The 17850-nt window shown below is 42.8% G+C and overlaps 1 protein-coding gene across 1 annotated transcript in view; it reads left to right on the plus strand.

Annotated features, from left to right (window-relative positions):
• Positions 1-15008, plus strand: part of PPM1L (protein phosphatase, Mg2+/Mn2+ dependent 1L) — a 204097-nt gene extending 189089 nt beyond the window's left edge. Inside the window, exons 3-4 of the mRNA XM_081139063.1 lie at positions 8852-9013; positions 13412-15008. Coding sequence (XP_080995189.1) covers positions 8852-9013; positions 13412-13758 — 509 coding nt within the window. The 3' untranslated portion in view covers positions 13759-15008. The remainder of the gene's footprint in view (positions 1-8851; positions 9014-13411) is intronic.
• The last annotated feature ends 2842 nt before the right edge of the window (positions 15009-17850 follow it).

Genomic DNA, 17850 nt, shown 5'->3' on the forward strand with positions numbered 1-17850 from the left:
CTTTCAAGGAGTGCCAGTTCAGCATTCTTTAATCAAAAATTTTAAGTACAATACATAATTTTATAATCATTTCTAAATTACAGCCTTAGGGATTTAATTCTTAAGTACTGCTAAGACACATCTCCCCTCCTTTTTTAAAACTCAGCTGGATGTCATTCGGCATGGAAATGGGATACGAATATAACATGTGTTCTTAATTTAAGATCCTTAAGGCTGGGAATTTCCCATTGCACATTAGTTTCAGTTTCAATTTGCAAGCTAGTAAGAGCAACATGTTCCCTCTCTATAAGGTTAAACGTGCGCTGAGAATAGGAGAAGAGAAAATCAAGTACGGTAATTTACTATTGACAGCACAGAAATTGGGCACGATAGCATATGGTCAAAATTTTTATTAATTAAGTAACCACAGAAAATTCTGTATGGGTGATTTGTGGAGTCAGGATGGGAATTTGCTGCTTTTTCATGTTTTCTTTCTAAATACAATTTTCTTAAATAGCCTCTGGGTTTATATTCATATTTGCAGCTGGAGAATGTTTAAGAGCTTTGACATTTCTTAATGTCAGTAATTTCCATATTGAGATTTGACATATATTTGGACTCATGTTAAATCAAGTGTCCTAGTTATCATCATTTTAAAAGAATATTTTTAAAAATCTTTACACACACACACCTCAGCCAGGAATTCCTCCTTACCAATTTTGTTTGGCTAATTCCTATTGATGTTGAGCTGTATCTCCTCCTCATGCCACTGGTAGGCTCCTCTCTCCCCTTCAACCATAATAGAATTGGTTTTCTATGCTCCCCACTCTGGCACCCATTATACTGTAACTTCTTCACCTAGGGATTTCATCTTTTGTTTCTGAATACCCAGCTTCTATCAGAATGCCTGGCATAGCACAAAGTGCATGTTAAAATCCTGCTAAATGAATGAATAACTTGAGCCTGCAGGCTAGCTAGCAGATGAGTTCAGAGGCTATGTAAGCGTCATTTATAAGCTCCGACAGAATCTTGTTGCAGCCAGAATGGCAGAAGCCCAGCAAGTCAGGGCCAATGCCACCCTGAGGTTTATAGCTCCTTTAGGGGCAGTATGAGGCCAGACCAACATGGGAAGCCGCGTGGGGAGGTGTGCTCCCACCCACATCCCTGCTGCCTAGCGGTTCTGCACTGTCTGTAAGCCAGGACCAGCTCTCTGTGCGAGGCTCCTGAAAACTTTTTGCTTACTCAGGAACTGCAAGAAGTAAAATACTGTAGGAGGAGAGAACATTCCCCTGGTGCAGCCCTAAACAAAACTTAATTACATGAATCATGCTTAATGTTTAAAAACCTCCTTTTCTAGTCAAGTCAGAGGGTGACTTTATTATGTTTGTCTGGAAAATAGACTGGTGACAAATGAAAAAACTACCTTAGAGGCCCATTCAACTTAGAGTGGATCCAGAGGGCAGACGGGCTGTGAGAAGCTTTACTTCTCAGCTCTTAACCAGAGGGACGATTTTACAGGACCCTGAGAGGAACTCTAGATAAATGGAGGTTGTGCCCCTTGAAGTGTTATTTTTCAGTTCAAAAGATGTCCCCTGCAGGTCACATATTAAACAGTTGGGGGTCAAAAGGGGACTTAGACCTACGTAGAGTGCAGTGTTCCCTATTTAATTACAGAATCTCCTCATTTTTAACTGGCCTGGCCAGCTCCTTTATCACTTGTGTTCATGTAGTTCCTGCCTTAAATGCCAATTAAATTCTTGGTCCTGTAACTGCTAAGGCTTTCTTTTCATACTTGGAAAGTATAATGAGCCTTTAGGTTTTATTCAATGGAAGTGCAAGCTAGCAACCTGGACTATGCCCCAGACCTGGGGAGGTGCCTAGAGTACTAGGCTAAGCGACTGACATGCAGCTTACATTCTGGTTCTGTTGCAAACCAGCAACTTTAATAACCAATATTCTTTTTGTTTCTAATATTTTCTACATATATTTATATACATGTGTATTTATTAAAGTAAATGAAATTGGAGTAATATTTTTTATGCAGTTTTTTCAAGTAAAAATGCTAATGTAATTTTTGTAAAGAAATTTTATGTATATTTTTATTTCATCTATGAGCACTTTCCCATGACAATATATATTCAGAAGCACTACATTTGATGTTCATACAATGCTTTATTATTTGGATATTTTGTAATGCATATATGTCTACTCATTATCATTATTTCTATCGTCTTGCTGTTTTAAATAATTCTGTGAGGTCAGTCCTTGTCCATGAAGTTCTGTTCACATCTCTGCTTATTTCCTTAGGATAAAATTCAAGAATTGGCATTAGCAAGTCAAAGAATATAAACAAGTATTTGTTCTGTTCTTTGTTTTAAAAGTGAAATATTTTAAAAATCTGATTTAAAAAGCTGCTTTTCTTCATTCATTTTTATTCTACAGATTTTTTTTTTACCTCTTTCTTTATGCCAGGAGCCATATTAGGCAATGAATTTCTTTCCCTGTTGTGTCTTCACAGGAGAGTTAAGGTCTTACTTCCTCCCAGCCACCCTCCCTGCAGTTTTCTCCACCTCCTACCATCTCCCCCGACTGAGCCCCCTCTGCACCATCATGCTCATCCACCACCCAGGCTCTCCTAGCACTGTCATAGCATTTACCACACTGAATTCTAAGAGTCTGGTTTCATCTCGCCCTTAGATAGTAAATGCTTTGGAGTTAAGGCCTATATTTTGCTCATCTGGATTGTTCCCGCACCAAGCCTAGTAATTTGCCTGCATTAGGCACTGAATGAGGGAACAAAGAACATAAAATGATTTTGTATACACATGTGCACATGCGTGTATGCACACACGCAGCCAGTCTTATGAGGTACAGGCGATAGAGGCTTAAGAGAGAAAGAGGAAAAGAGGGCACCATTTACACGAAGTAACATGGCTGTATTTTCTCTGTTGTTGATGTGTTGATGGGATCTCTTTTTTTGCTGTGTCCAGATGTGCCAGATGGAAGTAAAGTCAGGATTCAGTCAGATCTTCGGGGTAGCAGGCTTCCAGGACACATAGCTTTCAAGTCAGTTTTGTAGTCCCACTGATCCCAAAGTAAGCTAAAGAGTTAATAATAATTGGATCAAATTGGCCCCAAATCTGATTTCGCTTAAATTTACCCTAAATACACATAATTGTACAACCTTTATTTTAGTCCTTTAAATGGGGGATATAAATGATTGTGTTCTGTTTGGATGGAAAAGATCATCTGGAAATAATTTATGTGTATATAACTGTACAACCTGCCAATGACTTGATTCACCAGGGCAACTCAGCTTTGGTCATCAAACATTGTTGATATTGCCTATAGCATTTTTGAAATTAAGTTTCATAATTCCAAGACCAGGGTAAAATGTAAGATAGGTAATGTGCAATAGACATGTGATATCTACCTATCCATTCACACACTATACAGCCACAAAATAAACATGTAGAAATCTAACAATTTATCTCTGTAGAACTGAATATAACTTAGATTTGAGTTTGTATCATCTGATACTAATCTTACTCTATTCACTTCCATGTATATTCCATAATTTCCTGATTTTTCTTGGATTCTTATGTGTAAAATACCAAATAGGTTCATGTTTTCATCCCCCTTTTCCCCAGGGGCGATCTAAGTGTTGGGATTTTGTTACTGTTCTGGCATCTGCTGGGCTCACCTGGGGTCCTCAGGACTTGTGGTTCAATGGCCCACTCATCCCAGCTCTGAAGCTCCTGAGAGCTGTTGTTCCTCCCTCTGGGGCAGCCCAGCAGCTCTCAGCTGTTCTCTCTGATTCACATGAGGCCGTCTGAGTGAGCTTCTCATTCAGCCATTGCCTCTCCATACCAGGGCAAAGGTTGATAATTTCTTGGGCTATGCTCTGGAAAGCAAGGTCTAGGTCTTCTGGGCTTTGAGCTCCACATAATTCTTAGAGATCCAAGGGCTTCCTCTTATTTTCCTCTTTTTCTCCCCTTCGACTCCCCCGGCCCCGCCCAGCCACCACCACCACAGCACCGCTTCCCTCCTGTCTGGCCAGCCTAGTGGTCAGGGGAAGGCAGAAGGAAGGACCCATGGGTAGGAAAACTCACTGCTCCATCTTCATAAGCCTGCGGTTTAGACCAGAACCTGGACTAAAACGTATTTTTCTCTTGAGAATACTGCATCTTCATGAGTGTCCACAGTTACCTTGAAATTCAAAAGCTAAATGTGACTCTCTGTTTGCACTTCAGCCACAGCAATCCTGACCTTCTCTGGGACAATGAGTGCCTCAGACTGAATGAAGGAGGGTCATGCACACACAGTGGGACAATAACTTCATTAATATCCCCAATGTCACCCTCCAGCACATATGTATGTAATAGGTTTATAGTTATATGGTAATTTAAATAAAGATAACTTAATAACCTCAAAGACCAGGTTTGTTTTTAATTGAAACTATTGGATGGGGGTTGAGTCTACACTAAGAGAAAGTCAAAGAAAGTGTAATTCCCTGTTAAGCACCAGATGAATCAGGCTGTACCTTTCATTTCCAGCCTTCTCCTCTTTTCTCTCTCTGCCTTTCTTCTCTCAGCCTTTAATGAAAAAGCAAACAACTCTTTTAAGAAAGCTCAATTTCAGAAGTTTTTATTATACTCCACTCCCGTAGATTTATAAAGAGACAGACACTACCTGTAATTTGCTGGAAACCTGAAGAAAAATGAGCTGTTTCCCTGAAGAATCAGCAAATAAAATGAAGACATGAAAAAATATAGCCAATGCTTCTCTGGTTTATGTTGGAAGAATCAGAGAACCATGAAATTAATTTTATTTGCCATTAAAAGATACTAGACCTAGAATCCAGGATGTGATTATGTAATTATAAATTAATTTCAGTAGTATGCTCTCCTCTGAACTCAATGTCAGCAATGGTTATGAGAAGTATCTTAATGAGCATCAGAGAAGTTTGTCTTCCTACTTGTACTCAAGATGCCCAGGGGGTAGAGATAAAGGCACCTGCAGCAAGGAGACCTACTGTGGTTTTCTAAGACTCCCCAAAGCATGTGATCAGTTTAGTAGGAAGTGACTCTCTTTAACACGTTCCCACTTAACTGAAAAGGAAGGATTACAAGGGTGTCCACAGGCCACACTTAAGTGTGAAATAAACATTATTATTACAGCAGTTGAAATGTGAAATTGAAGAACATTTCAGTTTCAAAATGGTGTTCAAGAGCATCTGATGACACATCTATATTTTAACTCTGGTGAAGTGTGAAAATTAAATGGATACTCTATCAGATTCTGTTTATGAATTATGACCTCCCCCCTTAAATAAATTGTTTTTTATAGCTAGGGTGGCGTACTTCATTTGTAAAAAGACCTTTCTGGCATTCACACACTGTTTCTTATTTCTCCTAGTCATTTTATTAATTATGTATGTTTGCCGAGAAAGAGCCGAAGCATAGCTAAATCTAGAATTAAACTACATAGCACTGGGGTTTAAAATAATAGAATTTGTCATCAAGTTGACTGCCTCACATTCAGCCAGTGTCAGACTCAATGGCTGATATTTGTGCTTATGCAAAAACCTCATGGAAGAAATGACAATTCTAATTTGTAATTGACCTTTTTCTCAGAATTGTTATTCCTGCCGCTCTGCTCTCCAGAACGTGATGAGGGAAGTTGAGGCAGCTCCGGTTGTAGGGGAAGACCCAAAGAGGAGCCATTTGGGGGAGTGGCTTCTGTCCATGCCAGCCTGGGGACTCACCTAAGCCTCCCTGCATATATGGATGTGCCCCATCCGGCTTTCTCTATGTGGAAGCCCACAGAACGTTTGCCATCCTGGTGCTTCAAGTCTTGATGACGCAAGGCCTTAATGCGTTCTTGGCAACAAGGTAGTTTGTGAAGTAAGATTAGATTGTAAACTGTTTTTTATAATCCTGAGCGAAGACTGCAAATCCCAAACAGTAAATTGCTTACAGTAAAGTATCCTGTTCTGTTTTGGGTTTTTTTTGGCCTGCAGCCAGGGTACAGGCAGGTTTCTACAGAAGGAAATAGTGACATTTCAGTGATCCTGAACACTGCCTGCAGCTCCGATTTTACCACCTGGGACTCACCCATTTTGGCCAGGTCCAAGATTCTGTTGTTAGCATAGAACAGAATCATATTGTTAGTGTCCCCACTTTCTCAAAGCACACTACTGAAATCCGCGTCATGGGGGAGGTCTTATTTACCCATAGAAACAACCAGAATGTATTCTTGACAAAAGAAAGGGCACACCATGAATCTTCAGTATACCCAGCTCATGAGGAAAGCTAAATAGCTATGCTCTAAATCCCTCATTGATAAGCCCCTCTTGGACAATAAGCCCCTGAATCAGTATACTACAAGGAACAAAAACACGCAACTTAAAAAGCCCTAAGTATTAAAGACATTTTGTGTCTCACAGAACAAGAATAGAGTGGGTCCACGCTGGCTCAGCAGTTTCATTATGTCTCAGGGACTCAGGCTCTCTACTTCTGCTCTCTCCTTCTTGGCACAGTGCCTGGATCCTGAGCCATGTCCCCTCAAAGTTGCAAGATGCTTGGGAAACAACAGTAGGCCAAAGAAGTGAATCATTTTCAGCATTGTGCCTCTTTCAGTGAGAGAGAAAGCCTTTCCCAGAAGCCTCAAGCAGACATCCCCTTAGGTCCTTGTCCATGGAGCACCCAGGACATTATCCTAGACCTTCCTCCTCTCTTTTATTTTCTTCATTCTCTATTACCTATCCATTCTGGTTTTAAATGATCTGTCCCCTACCCTCTGTTTCTTTGTGTACTATGTTAATTCAGATCCTTATTAACTCTACCTGTTCTCCCTGCTTCCAGTTTAATCTTCTACGGTACCATTGAAATGGTCTTTAAAACATAAATCTCATTATATCACTGTCCTGCTTAAAACTCTTCAGTGGTTCTTAATCACATATGCAATTAAATTTCCTTCCCCCCCCCCCCCCCCCCCCCCGGCTGTAAGAATGACCTTTCCCCTCTTAAAAAAACACAAAAATCCTACATGGCTGCTTAATACAGCAAACTATGGATGGAGAGTTGCTGGGGCTGGAATGGGGATGGGGAAGGGGCTCATAGGTCAGCTGGGTGGATGCCTCTGCTTCCCTCACATGGAGACCCTAATGCCTTTCCTTGGATCCTCAGGAGTGTCAATCAGGCTGGCAGCATAGACTTAGATGGGCAGTGGAAGCAAAGGTCAGGAACATGCTCTCTCAAAGTATGCCAAGTGAAAAGGGAAGAGGGCCTCCTAGAGAAGCAGCTCCAAGAGTTATAGTGATAGAATGCCCACAGGTCATGTAATATTCGGTAGCACAGTGATTCTATTTCATCTTTCAAACTCCAGGAATGTGCTTACAGGAGAATGTATGCTCTGACTGTGTTGGGCAGGTCAACCCAATCAGATGCTCGCGGACACAGTGGGGATGCTTGAGGACCAAAATGCAACTAATACCAGAAACCGAGAATAACAAGTTGTAATTCTTTGTATTGTTCCTGTGCTTACATATTCATTCTCACAGGGTTTTTTTTTTAAGGTAAAAGATTTGCAATTTGCCTTGATAATCCCTAAGGTTAGTCTTTTTTCCTTTCACAAGGATTCTCCTATCAGAAATCCTGAATTGACCAACATTTCATTTGTTCCCATTTCTGATCAGGGTCGTTTAGAGTTAAACAGGCTTATGAATGGAATTTCAAATAGAACTATAATAACTGAATATGCTAATTATTCTCCCTGCCCTTGATAGCAGCCTGTATTTATTCTTTATGTCTACTTAAGAATTTAGTCTTTTGTGTAGTTCGGTGAAGACTAAAGAGCTGTTTAGATGCAGTTTAAATTCTGTTATGGAATATGACTTTCTTAATGAGGAGGTTAAATATTAATGAAGACTAATTGATGAATAATTTTAACAATGAAGGCATTATCAGTGTGAAGCAAGGGTTGTGCATTTCAGCAGGTAATTGCATACTCAGTGACATTGTCAAAAGGGAGGGAGGAGAGTGGAGAGGAGCTGGAAAGAGGGCGTCAGGCAGGTCATGAGGGTAGCCTCCAACTAGAGCAGACTGTCCAACTCTATCTACTTTTACCCATTCTCTTTCCAAGAAGGGTTTGAAGAGATCTTGTCCTTTCATGTCTTGTGTGGGCTCCAGGCAGGCAGGTCTTCAGTCTTGCTTCCCTCTGACTCTGACCACCCCCAACCCCCACTTCCTGTCTGCCTAGGCCTCATGTCTGCTATCATGGTAGGTTTTTCTGCTTCTTCCTTTATGGTCTGCCCCCATCTCACACTGGAGCTGACCTGTTTCTGACCTCCAGTCTTTGATGTCAGATGGTATAAGCAAGTTTGTATAGGCTCCTGATGGCTTCATAGGATCTAGCTGCTGGTATCTGTCATTTACTGGCTCTTCCAGGCTGTCCAGCTGAGCAGCACCATTCCCCTCCCTACTTTGAAATGGAATTTCACAGAAACTCAGCACCAGCAAGAAGCAGAAAATATCAATTGTCTGAAACTTCAAACTGATTTTGATTCTTTCCTAATCCTTTTAAATGTGGTATGTGTTTAAATTAAGAGTAGCAGAGACAGAAGTGATTTGGGAAAATGATAATGTTATCCCATCCTGTTTCAGTGACACTGTAACATGGTTAAGAAAATTGACTGTCAGATTTGATCAGTGTTGTTGAAGTGAACAGCCGTCATTCCCAGAGCGGCTTGAGTCAAACTCTCCCCCAGCAGGAGCCGTTTTAATGACTGAAGAATCCAGTCACCACGCAAAGCAGCCTCACCTCGGAGCATTGCTGACCTCCTACATTGTCTCCCTCTTCTGTTTTTCAGGTACCACGTGCTTGATTGCTCTACTATCAGATAAAGACCTCACCGTGGCCAACGTGGGTGACTCCCGTGGGGTCCTGTGTGACAAGGATGGGAACGCCATTCCTCTGTCTCATGATCACAAGCCTTACCAACTGAAGGAAAGAAAGAGAATAAAGAGAGCTGGTGAGCTTGTGAATGCCTCTAAGCCCTGTCTGCTGTAGCATTGGGTGGATGGACCTTGCTTGGATAGCTCCTGGGGCATAAGAGGTTTAATTACTAGTGATCAGTACAGAGACTGCTGCTGAGGTAGCTGAGATTGGCAAATAAATGGCCACTGAATTTGCCCTTCTTCATGGCCAAAGATTCCAAAAGAGCCAAAAAAGCCCTATACTAGTTTAAAGGCTAACAAGGTCTTTGGGCCCCTGCTTTCCATATCCTGCTTCTCTCTAGCCATGCCAAACTACTAACCACCCTCCAGTGAACCATGTTTCTGATACCTCTGCTTTTGCAGATGCTGTCCCCACTGTCTAGTGGATAACAATGACTTGTTCTATAAGACTAAGTTTAAGGGTGTCCTTTTAGAAGCCTTCCCTGTCACACTGTGCCACAGGCATCCCCAGGCTGGGTTAGGTACCTCTTTGGTCTTTCCCCAGCATCCTCTGTGGGCCTATGGGGTCACCTTTTATAATGTATGGCTCTCTTCTCTGTTTTGCCTTCACAACTGGGAGTTCTTTGAGGCAAGAACTTGGTCTGTTCATTTCTATTCTCCCAGCACCTTGCTCAATACCTGGTGTAAGTAAATATTTTAGGGTGTGGGAATCCCTTTTTTATTCATTTTTTTCCACAACTTGGGGTTGGGAATATAAACTTAAATTCTGGAATTGGGATGGAGGTGGGGAATGTAATAGACAGACATTAACAAATAAAACAAATAAGTAAATTAACTAAATTATCTAGAGTATTAAAAGGTGAGTATATTGCCAGATGGAAACTGTTATGGAGAGACATAAAGCAGGTGAGGGAATGGGGAGTGTCAGGGTGGTCAGTGTCGGCCTCGCTAAGGTAACACTAGGACATGGGACAGACACTTCAAGGAAGATTATCAATTGATTACATTTTCATGATTCGAATTGGGAGGCTGTGTTCTTTTTTGCCTGTGGATGGGAGGCATCCCTCCCACCCCAGACTGACAGCTGCAGCGTGTGTGCTTTGCATGATATGCCCGGCTGCAGACCCAGCTGCAGGAGGGGAGCACATGTGCCCTGGGTCTCTGACTAGGATGGGCCCTCACTGCCTGGGGTATTCTGCAGGTTGACTCTCAATCTCTACAGGTCAGCTTCTGCCCAGAACCTAATCAACATTTGAGTTTTCACAGTAGGAAGCTATACTGTTGAGTCAAAGTGTTGAATTTTATTACACTCTCCTGCTTCATTGACTGCTTGAGATGCAGAATCACTTTAATGAACGTTTGGGTCAGGTTTTCTGTTAATGGGATGGAACAAGCAATGTTTCAAGAGCGTCTCTCAAGCTTTGATGAGCTGCAGGCAGTATGAGTGCAATACTCTGGCTTCCTTACTTACGCAGACACTGTCTCCCCATGAGTCCACTGTGACCCTGAACTTAAGATACAGTTTAGCCTACTCTTGTGTAAGCACAGGCAAGGATGTATGTATGCTGCACCTGGAACTGTCATCGTAACATCCATCACTCTCTTCTAAAATGTCACTCCCATTTTATCCTCTCTGTTTTTTCGTGCTGTGCCCATCACTCCACCCTCTTCCTGCAGGGATTCTTTGTAGAAGCAAATTTGGACACCGTTCTCAGAGGACCTTACTCTAAACTGCGATGTCCAGGGGATCTTTTATAGCAAGGCTGAAGGGACGATGATTGGTTTTATTATCTTTGTTTCCTTTATTTTCTTTATGTGTATTTTCTCTGACCTCAACCTTCCTTTTGGGACATCTATCGATCTCCCCTCCTGCTTTTGTGTGACAATTCGCTGCAACCAGTCTAGACCAAATACACGTTAGTCTTTCTGTCTCCATTCCTGATCCTGTTTCCAACAACAGTGATACCAGCTGCTATCGCATGATCACTGTGTTGGGAGCTAAGCCTAACAATTTACATACACCTTCTTTTTCCCTACCTTATGAGGTCGATAATGTTATCCTCACTTTACAGCCAGGAAAATGGAGCCTCCAAGAGGCTTGTGTACACAAGGACACACGGCTAGTGAATGGTGAGACCAGAATTGAGACCAGGACTGTCTGACTTAAGAGCCCATGCTCTTGCCCATTATTAGACACACTTCATGGAATGTTCTCATTCATCCTGGCCCATAGAAGTCCCACCCAAGGTTCTCAACCCGACCTTAATGCTCACTCCTCCCTAATCATCACAACTAGAAATCATCTCCTCCTTCTCATCTGCTTACAGTATTTGCATGTGCTAGTCTCTCTCTGCAAGAATGTCGCTTTGTGCTTGTAGCTGTTAATTCTTGCAGATTTTCTTACCTGCCAGACTGTCTAGTTCTTTAGAGAAAGATATGGGTCTTGTATGACTTTATAGCCTGCAAATCACCTTCCACAGAGTATGTATTTAATAACTGTCCAACAAATAATATGTGAATGAACAATGTTCTAATTACTTTAAAGAAAAATCAGCTGTCTGCCAGGGAGAGATGGCTGGAAATGCAGGCACCCTCTTAAAGGGCCACGGCACAGTTTCACGTGCAGCCACTCACCTTGGGCTCGGCAGAAGGAGAGCAGAATGGACTACGGCTGTGTGAGGAGAATCCAGGGTGCTGGCTCTGGGGATAGAGCTCAGAGGGCAGCCATCTGGATTCCTGTCCTGAGTCATTCGCCCATACAGCAGAGGATATCTTTCTCACGCAGACCTTTGCCAGCTAGGCAGCTTTTGTCTGTGGGGAGAAGCAATTGCCCCAGCCATTGGAAAACATCTCACCCTACCCTGTGGAGTTTACAACTTGCTATTGTCTACAGCCTGAGGCTCATTAAGAGACTCAGATTAAATCAGCCTGCAGGCAGAGGTGAACCTCTGGGTGCTTTGAGTCTTTGCCTGAACTGCTTCTGGATTCGGGCTTTGGAAAAGCAGACTTTGGTGTGCATCTTGGTCCTGTCCAAACACACCTAGCCACAGCAGAGAGAACCACAAGCTGTGGATTGTTGATAGTTCCAAACAGGGTACACAAGGCCAGTCACAAACAGCATCTGACATTGGCCTGCACCAGAGACCATCCAAAAACACTGGGAGTCCTACCGGGTCTACCTAATACATAGAAACAAACCCAAACAGGCAGCCAAAATGGGGAGACAAAAAATAAGCCCCAAATGAAAGAACAAGAGAATTCTTCAGAAGAAGAGCTAAATGAAATGGAGATAAGCAATCTATCAGATACTGAGTTCAGAACACTGATTGTAAGGATGCTGAGAAGTTATATGGAAACTCTGAAGGAAATTAAGAATGACATAGCAGAAATAAACAGCAGATTAGTGGAAACTGAGGATTGGATCACCAAATTAGAAGACAAAGTAGAAAAAGTCACTCAATTGGAGAGCCAAAAAGAAAAAAACTAAAAAACAGGAGGACAGTTTAAGGGAGTTGTGAGACAACAGGAAACATAACAATACTCACATCATAGGAGTGCCAGAAGAGGTAGAAAGTAAGCAACGGTTAGAGAACCTATTTGAAGAAATAATGGCAGAAAACTTCCCTAACTTGGTGAAGGAAAAAGTCACACAAGTTCAGGAGGCACAGAGAACCCCAAGCAATAAGAACCCAAAGAGACCCATGCCCAGACAGATCATAATTAAAATGCCAAAAAGAAAAATCATAATGCATACTATTGAGTGCACGTTATGTTCAGGCACTGTGCTAAATGATTTTTATGGAATAACTCCTTTATTTCTCACAACTCAATGGAATAGGTACTATTTTTGTCCCTGTTTTGCAGCCAAGGAAACTGAGAATCAGAGAGATAGAGTTTCTCATCCAAAGTCACATATAGCTACAAATAATAGAGCCAGGAATGAAATCCAAGCAATTTGACCCGAGAGCTGAGCCTTGAAACATTGTGCTAAAATACACAGTTTTTTAAAAATCCTGACCCTATTTGGGCTGCTGTTTTCAGATCAAAAAGGCACACCCAAGGGCAATCTCAAGCTAAATGATGGATCCCAGCAGTTGTCTCTGGTACCCACCTGCCTTTTACCACTGTCCTGGAATCCCCACCCCAGTGCTCCCTGCTGTCAATCACTGAGCTGTCAAGGTGTTAAGTTAAAACCGATGTCCTCACCTATACACATCTACCCTCAATATTCTTGATATTTTCTTGAAGTCCTTTAAGATACGAGGATGATGGCATGAGGGTCTACTGGAAGAGTATCAAACCTCAAGCCATGCAGCAGGGGTGCTGTTCCTTCCTGGCAGTGCCAGTGTGGGGTGAGGGGAGCAAGTGCAATACGTCACATGCAGTAGGCCGGCCTGTTGTACACATGCCCAGACTGTACCAGGTGTGTGAGCTATCTGTTGGTCAGGCTAATGAGCTCATTCTCTTTCCAGGTGGTTTCATCAGTTTCAATGGCTCCTGGAGGGTCCAGGGCATCCTGGCCATGTCTCGATCCCTGGGGGACTATCCACTGAAAAATCTCAACGTGGTCATCCCAGACCCAGATATCCTGACCTTTGACCTGGACAAACTCCAGCCTGAGTTCATGATCTTGGCATCAGATGGCCTCTGGGATGCTTTCAGCAATGAAGAAGCTGTTCGATTCATCAAGGAGCGCTTGGATGAACCTCACTTTGGAGCCAAGAGCATAGTTTTGCAGTCGTTTTACAGAGGCTGCCCTGACAACATAACAGTCATGGTGGTGAAGTTCAGGAATAGCAGCAAAACAGAAGAGCAGTGAACCCTTCAGGGCCTCAGCTGCCTTAGACTAAAGGACTTTCAGCACACTGGTCTATTTTAATGTAGTGAAAGGTGTGGAAGTTACAGTTAGAGCCCCCCACCCCAGACATGGGATTCCCCCTCCCTGGTGGTCTTAGGTCTGTATTCAGTGATGATGGAAAGAGGGTGTTCTTGGCTGATGCAGTTGAGAGGCTGGAAAATGGTTTCTTCATGTTCCCCAACTCTTTCATCCAGTGTTCAGAATATATAAATATGTAGTTGTAGATTCACATGTATGAAGTGAATGGCATATGTGCCATATATTCTCCCTTTTAAGATTCTTTTCAAGATCCCTTACAGGTGCCCTCCAGGCATCAGACTTTGTGTCCTCTCTGGAGCAGTGAGCAGGGCAGGCCCCCCAGAGCTGCAGGACAGGCCACCGTGTCACCTGTGAGTCAGGGCACAGTGCCCTCTGCTGAGGGCAGAGCTGTCCTGAGAATGCTTTATCTTCCTGAGCTGAGGTTTTCAACTCAGCAGCAGCCCAGAAACAGATTTGGGACGGTTTGCTGTTCCGTGGATGCTCTTGGAGACTGAGGGAAGCAGGGAGGTTGAGGCGGCCTGCACAGCAGAAATAATGTTTCCCTCTCTCCCTTTATTCGTTAAATAGACTTTGTGGGCCACCTGGCCAGTCTTTGTGCATTTCTCCTAATCGTGCATGACCTTAACCTTTTGCTTACACCTTACCTTATGTGATAGGCAGCTGTTAAACTTCACAACTGGACTCCATGATTTTTTGTGTTATGTCACCAGGAAACCTGTTAGGGGAAGTCAAAAGAGCAAATCACAGTATCATAATCCCTCCCACCTTTAGGGTAGACAGGGGAGAAGAATGGCTGAGTCAGTCACAGTGCTGCCTGGGGAAGTAGGTGGTTTGCATTGGGAGAGAAAGCTGGTGAGGTTACCACCCTGAATTGAGCTCCAACTGCCAGTTGTTACACGGGTTGCTGTTTTTTTCTCTCCTGTCGTAGCAGCTTGTAAGTGTCTTTCAAGGAACGTTCTGAGAAGCAGCAGAGGAACCTCATGAGTGTTCCTTGAAGCCCAGGACAGAGTTCCCAGACATGTTTTAGAGTTTGGTGGTAAACCTCTGGGATGTGCTTCTCCTCAACAGTGGAGAGCAGCAGCCTTTAACGTTTGGCTGCAAATCACTGTCCACAGCAGGTAGCTTTCCCCAGGCAAACCACGCAGTTACCACAAAGCTGGTTGGGAATTCAAGCTCAAATAGGTATTGTTAAGTGGCCCAGAGTTATTTTGGGGCCAGGATTGCTGCTCTCCGTTTCCTATCACCAAAGTCATGTTTCCAGCCTCAGTATTTTATAAGTTAATTGACAGAAAATGCTTAGTCATTCTGTTTGCCTAACTGCGGTGGCTCAAACAGCCCGACAGGATTTTGGTTGCGTTCCCAGCCCCCTGTGTCTGAAATGCCAGAGTGTCCACCTGGCTCTGTTCTTTCCAAGTCAGCATTTGTCATTATAGCCTCTCGAAGGCCCATTTGCTGGCCACCTCCTGCCTTTCTTTAGCTGTGGAGCTCTTCTGAAGCAGGTTCCAGAGAGAGCTCAGGAGAATAGAAAGATTCCCTTGAAGTGGCTACCAAGGACTGCAGTCAGTCGATTCCTCCAAGCACTTACTTTCCTCAGACTACAATGAGAATTAATAATAGTTTCCCAACAGATTTGTAAACTGTAAGTTAGAATTCCAACATTAGAATTAGAAGTTTGATGATTCTTTTTTTAGCCATAGAATGTTCTAGTACAAGATATCTACCACCATTTAGGTTGAGCTCTTTGCCTATAAAGAGACACTGAACATTTGGATGTGTGTATTTGGGGTTGAGGTCAGGAGGGGAGTGTGGGAAACATGCTGACTGTGGTCGGTGATGGGACGGTCAAGCCAGGAGACCTTGAGTTTGCCCAGAGATTTAGTATGTTCTGATTCCCGAGAGTTACCAAAGCCCACCATCCAACTCAAGTTAAGGAATAAGCAATTTCATTTTACAGTACACAGTCAATTTTCCTTTTTATTTTTAACTTAACCCCAAAATTCATAATCACAAGGAAAAGACATTGTTAAATGCCATGATCGTTGTTATTGTCCAAAATGAAAATAGTATTGTTTTGGTGAACATGAAAAAGAAAAGTTATTAAGTTGGTGTTTATTTGCTGCAGAATACCTCTGAGTGCTTGACTTCCCCTCTAACTGAGGTTCATAAGGCATCTTCAAAATTTTGCTTTGTAGAATTAATTCATTTCTGACTTCGACCAATTAGTATGTGCATTTCCTATTCCCTTTCTGCCTCTTTTCCTCTTATTTTGGCTTGTAGGTTTTTAAAAGATAGAAGTTCTAGGCAAAATAGTAGCAGTTTGATTAATATCTGTGTCTACAATCAGCTCCCTTCTCCTGTCCAGGAGCTCTCTCTCCCTGACCCTCCCCCAGCTGCTGGGGGTGGCCAGACATCACCCTCAGGTTGCCCTGTGGCTCCTGGCTGCTCCCATTTATAGGGATTGGGAAGGTTGAACCTAGCCACTAGGGAAATTGATCTGAGGAGTGTGCATGTGAAGCTTCCCTGAACAGCACTGCCAAAGCTTTGGACTGTCTGCTGAGGCTGCCCAGACTCCCTAGCCCGAGTTCACCTTGCCAATAGCCCCCATGGTGCCAAATCTGGGATGGTTTTACAGTCTTTTCGAAATGAAGCTGGGAATGAATGACCACATGCTATGAGCCCCCAGCAATCTGCCAAGCCCAGGGCCTAATTCATGCACTGCTCCGCGGCTGCTCCACTGGCAATTCTTAAAATAAGTTGGGATTTGGGTGGGTGGGGGGTGAAGAAAGGGACATTTTTAAAAAATTCATTGTATTTGCAATTCTTTAATCAAAGGAATAAACAATACTTATATAGAAAATTCCAAAGCTAGTTCCCAAGACCTGCATTTATTTTATGTGACCAATTAGCCCAAGGCACTTAGCTCTGAAGTAATACACCTACGTACACATTGCTGGTTACCAGTGGCCACATTCTGTGTCTGCCTTAGCTTAAAGGTATTGGCCTCTTGACTCTTGTCTATGTAATACTCTTATTACACAGAGTGTTTTATAGAGTGAAGCAGCATGTGCAACCTGGGTAAGTTAAAATAGGCCTTATTTCATACAACTGAATGATTCTAACCCACGTACAGTTTGTGCAAACAGGATTGCGTGAGAGTGATGGCATCATTGTTTCAATCCCATCTAAAGTAATTTTAGGAAATTGATTACTCTATTGAATTGGATCACTGGAATATCTGGCAATACATGAGGGATTCACAAAGGCAGGGATCACTTCTTTTTTTTAAAATATATCTTTATTGATTTCAGAGAGAGGAAGGGAGAGGGAGAGAGAGAGATAGAAACATCAATGATGAGAGAACCATTGATCGGCTGCAGCCCACAACCCGGGCATGTGCCCTGACCGGGAACCAAACCCTGATCGCCTGGATCCTAGGTCGATGCTCAACCGCTGAGCCACGCCCGGCTGGGTAGGATCACTTTTTTCTTTGCCAGGTATACCTTGATTTTCCTAAGTTTTCTGCCCTGGGTTGTTGCCAGATCAAACTCTCTTGCATCTGAGTCAACACAGAAGGTTTAGAGAGGGCAACATTTCATTGTACATTTGAAAATATAGGAATACATACTCTGGATAAACCATTATTTAATGATTTCAGAATTTCCCCCCGCCTTGTGACCCATCATTGGACTGATCTTCCCTTATTATTCCCCCCAAATTGCCTTAGCTCGTCACACCAGCATTCCTGACCCAGAAATGACATGACTGTTAGATACCACACTGGGGCCTATTTAACAGCCTCTAGATTAAATCATTGATATCTAGACTTCTGAGCTAGTTAGCTGCACACCACAGGAGTAATAGAATCCCAGTATTTTCCAAAGTGGGTTCCACAGAACCCAAGTTCCAAAGATACTCTTCCAAATATAGTGTTCCGGGGTCAAAGGAGTTTGGAAAACATACTGTCTTAGAAAGTTAGTGCATATAAACACATAGAAGCTTCTAATTTAAATGTCC

Source organism: Miniopterus schreibersii (genome assembly GCF_964146895.1).
Source record: "Miniopterus schreibersii genome assembly, chromosome: 5".
Taxonomy (NCBI): Eukaryota; Metazoa; Chordata; class Mammalia; order Chiroptera; family Miniopteridae; genus Miniopterus; species Miniopterus schreibersii.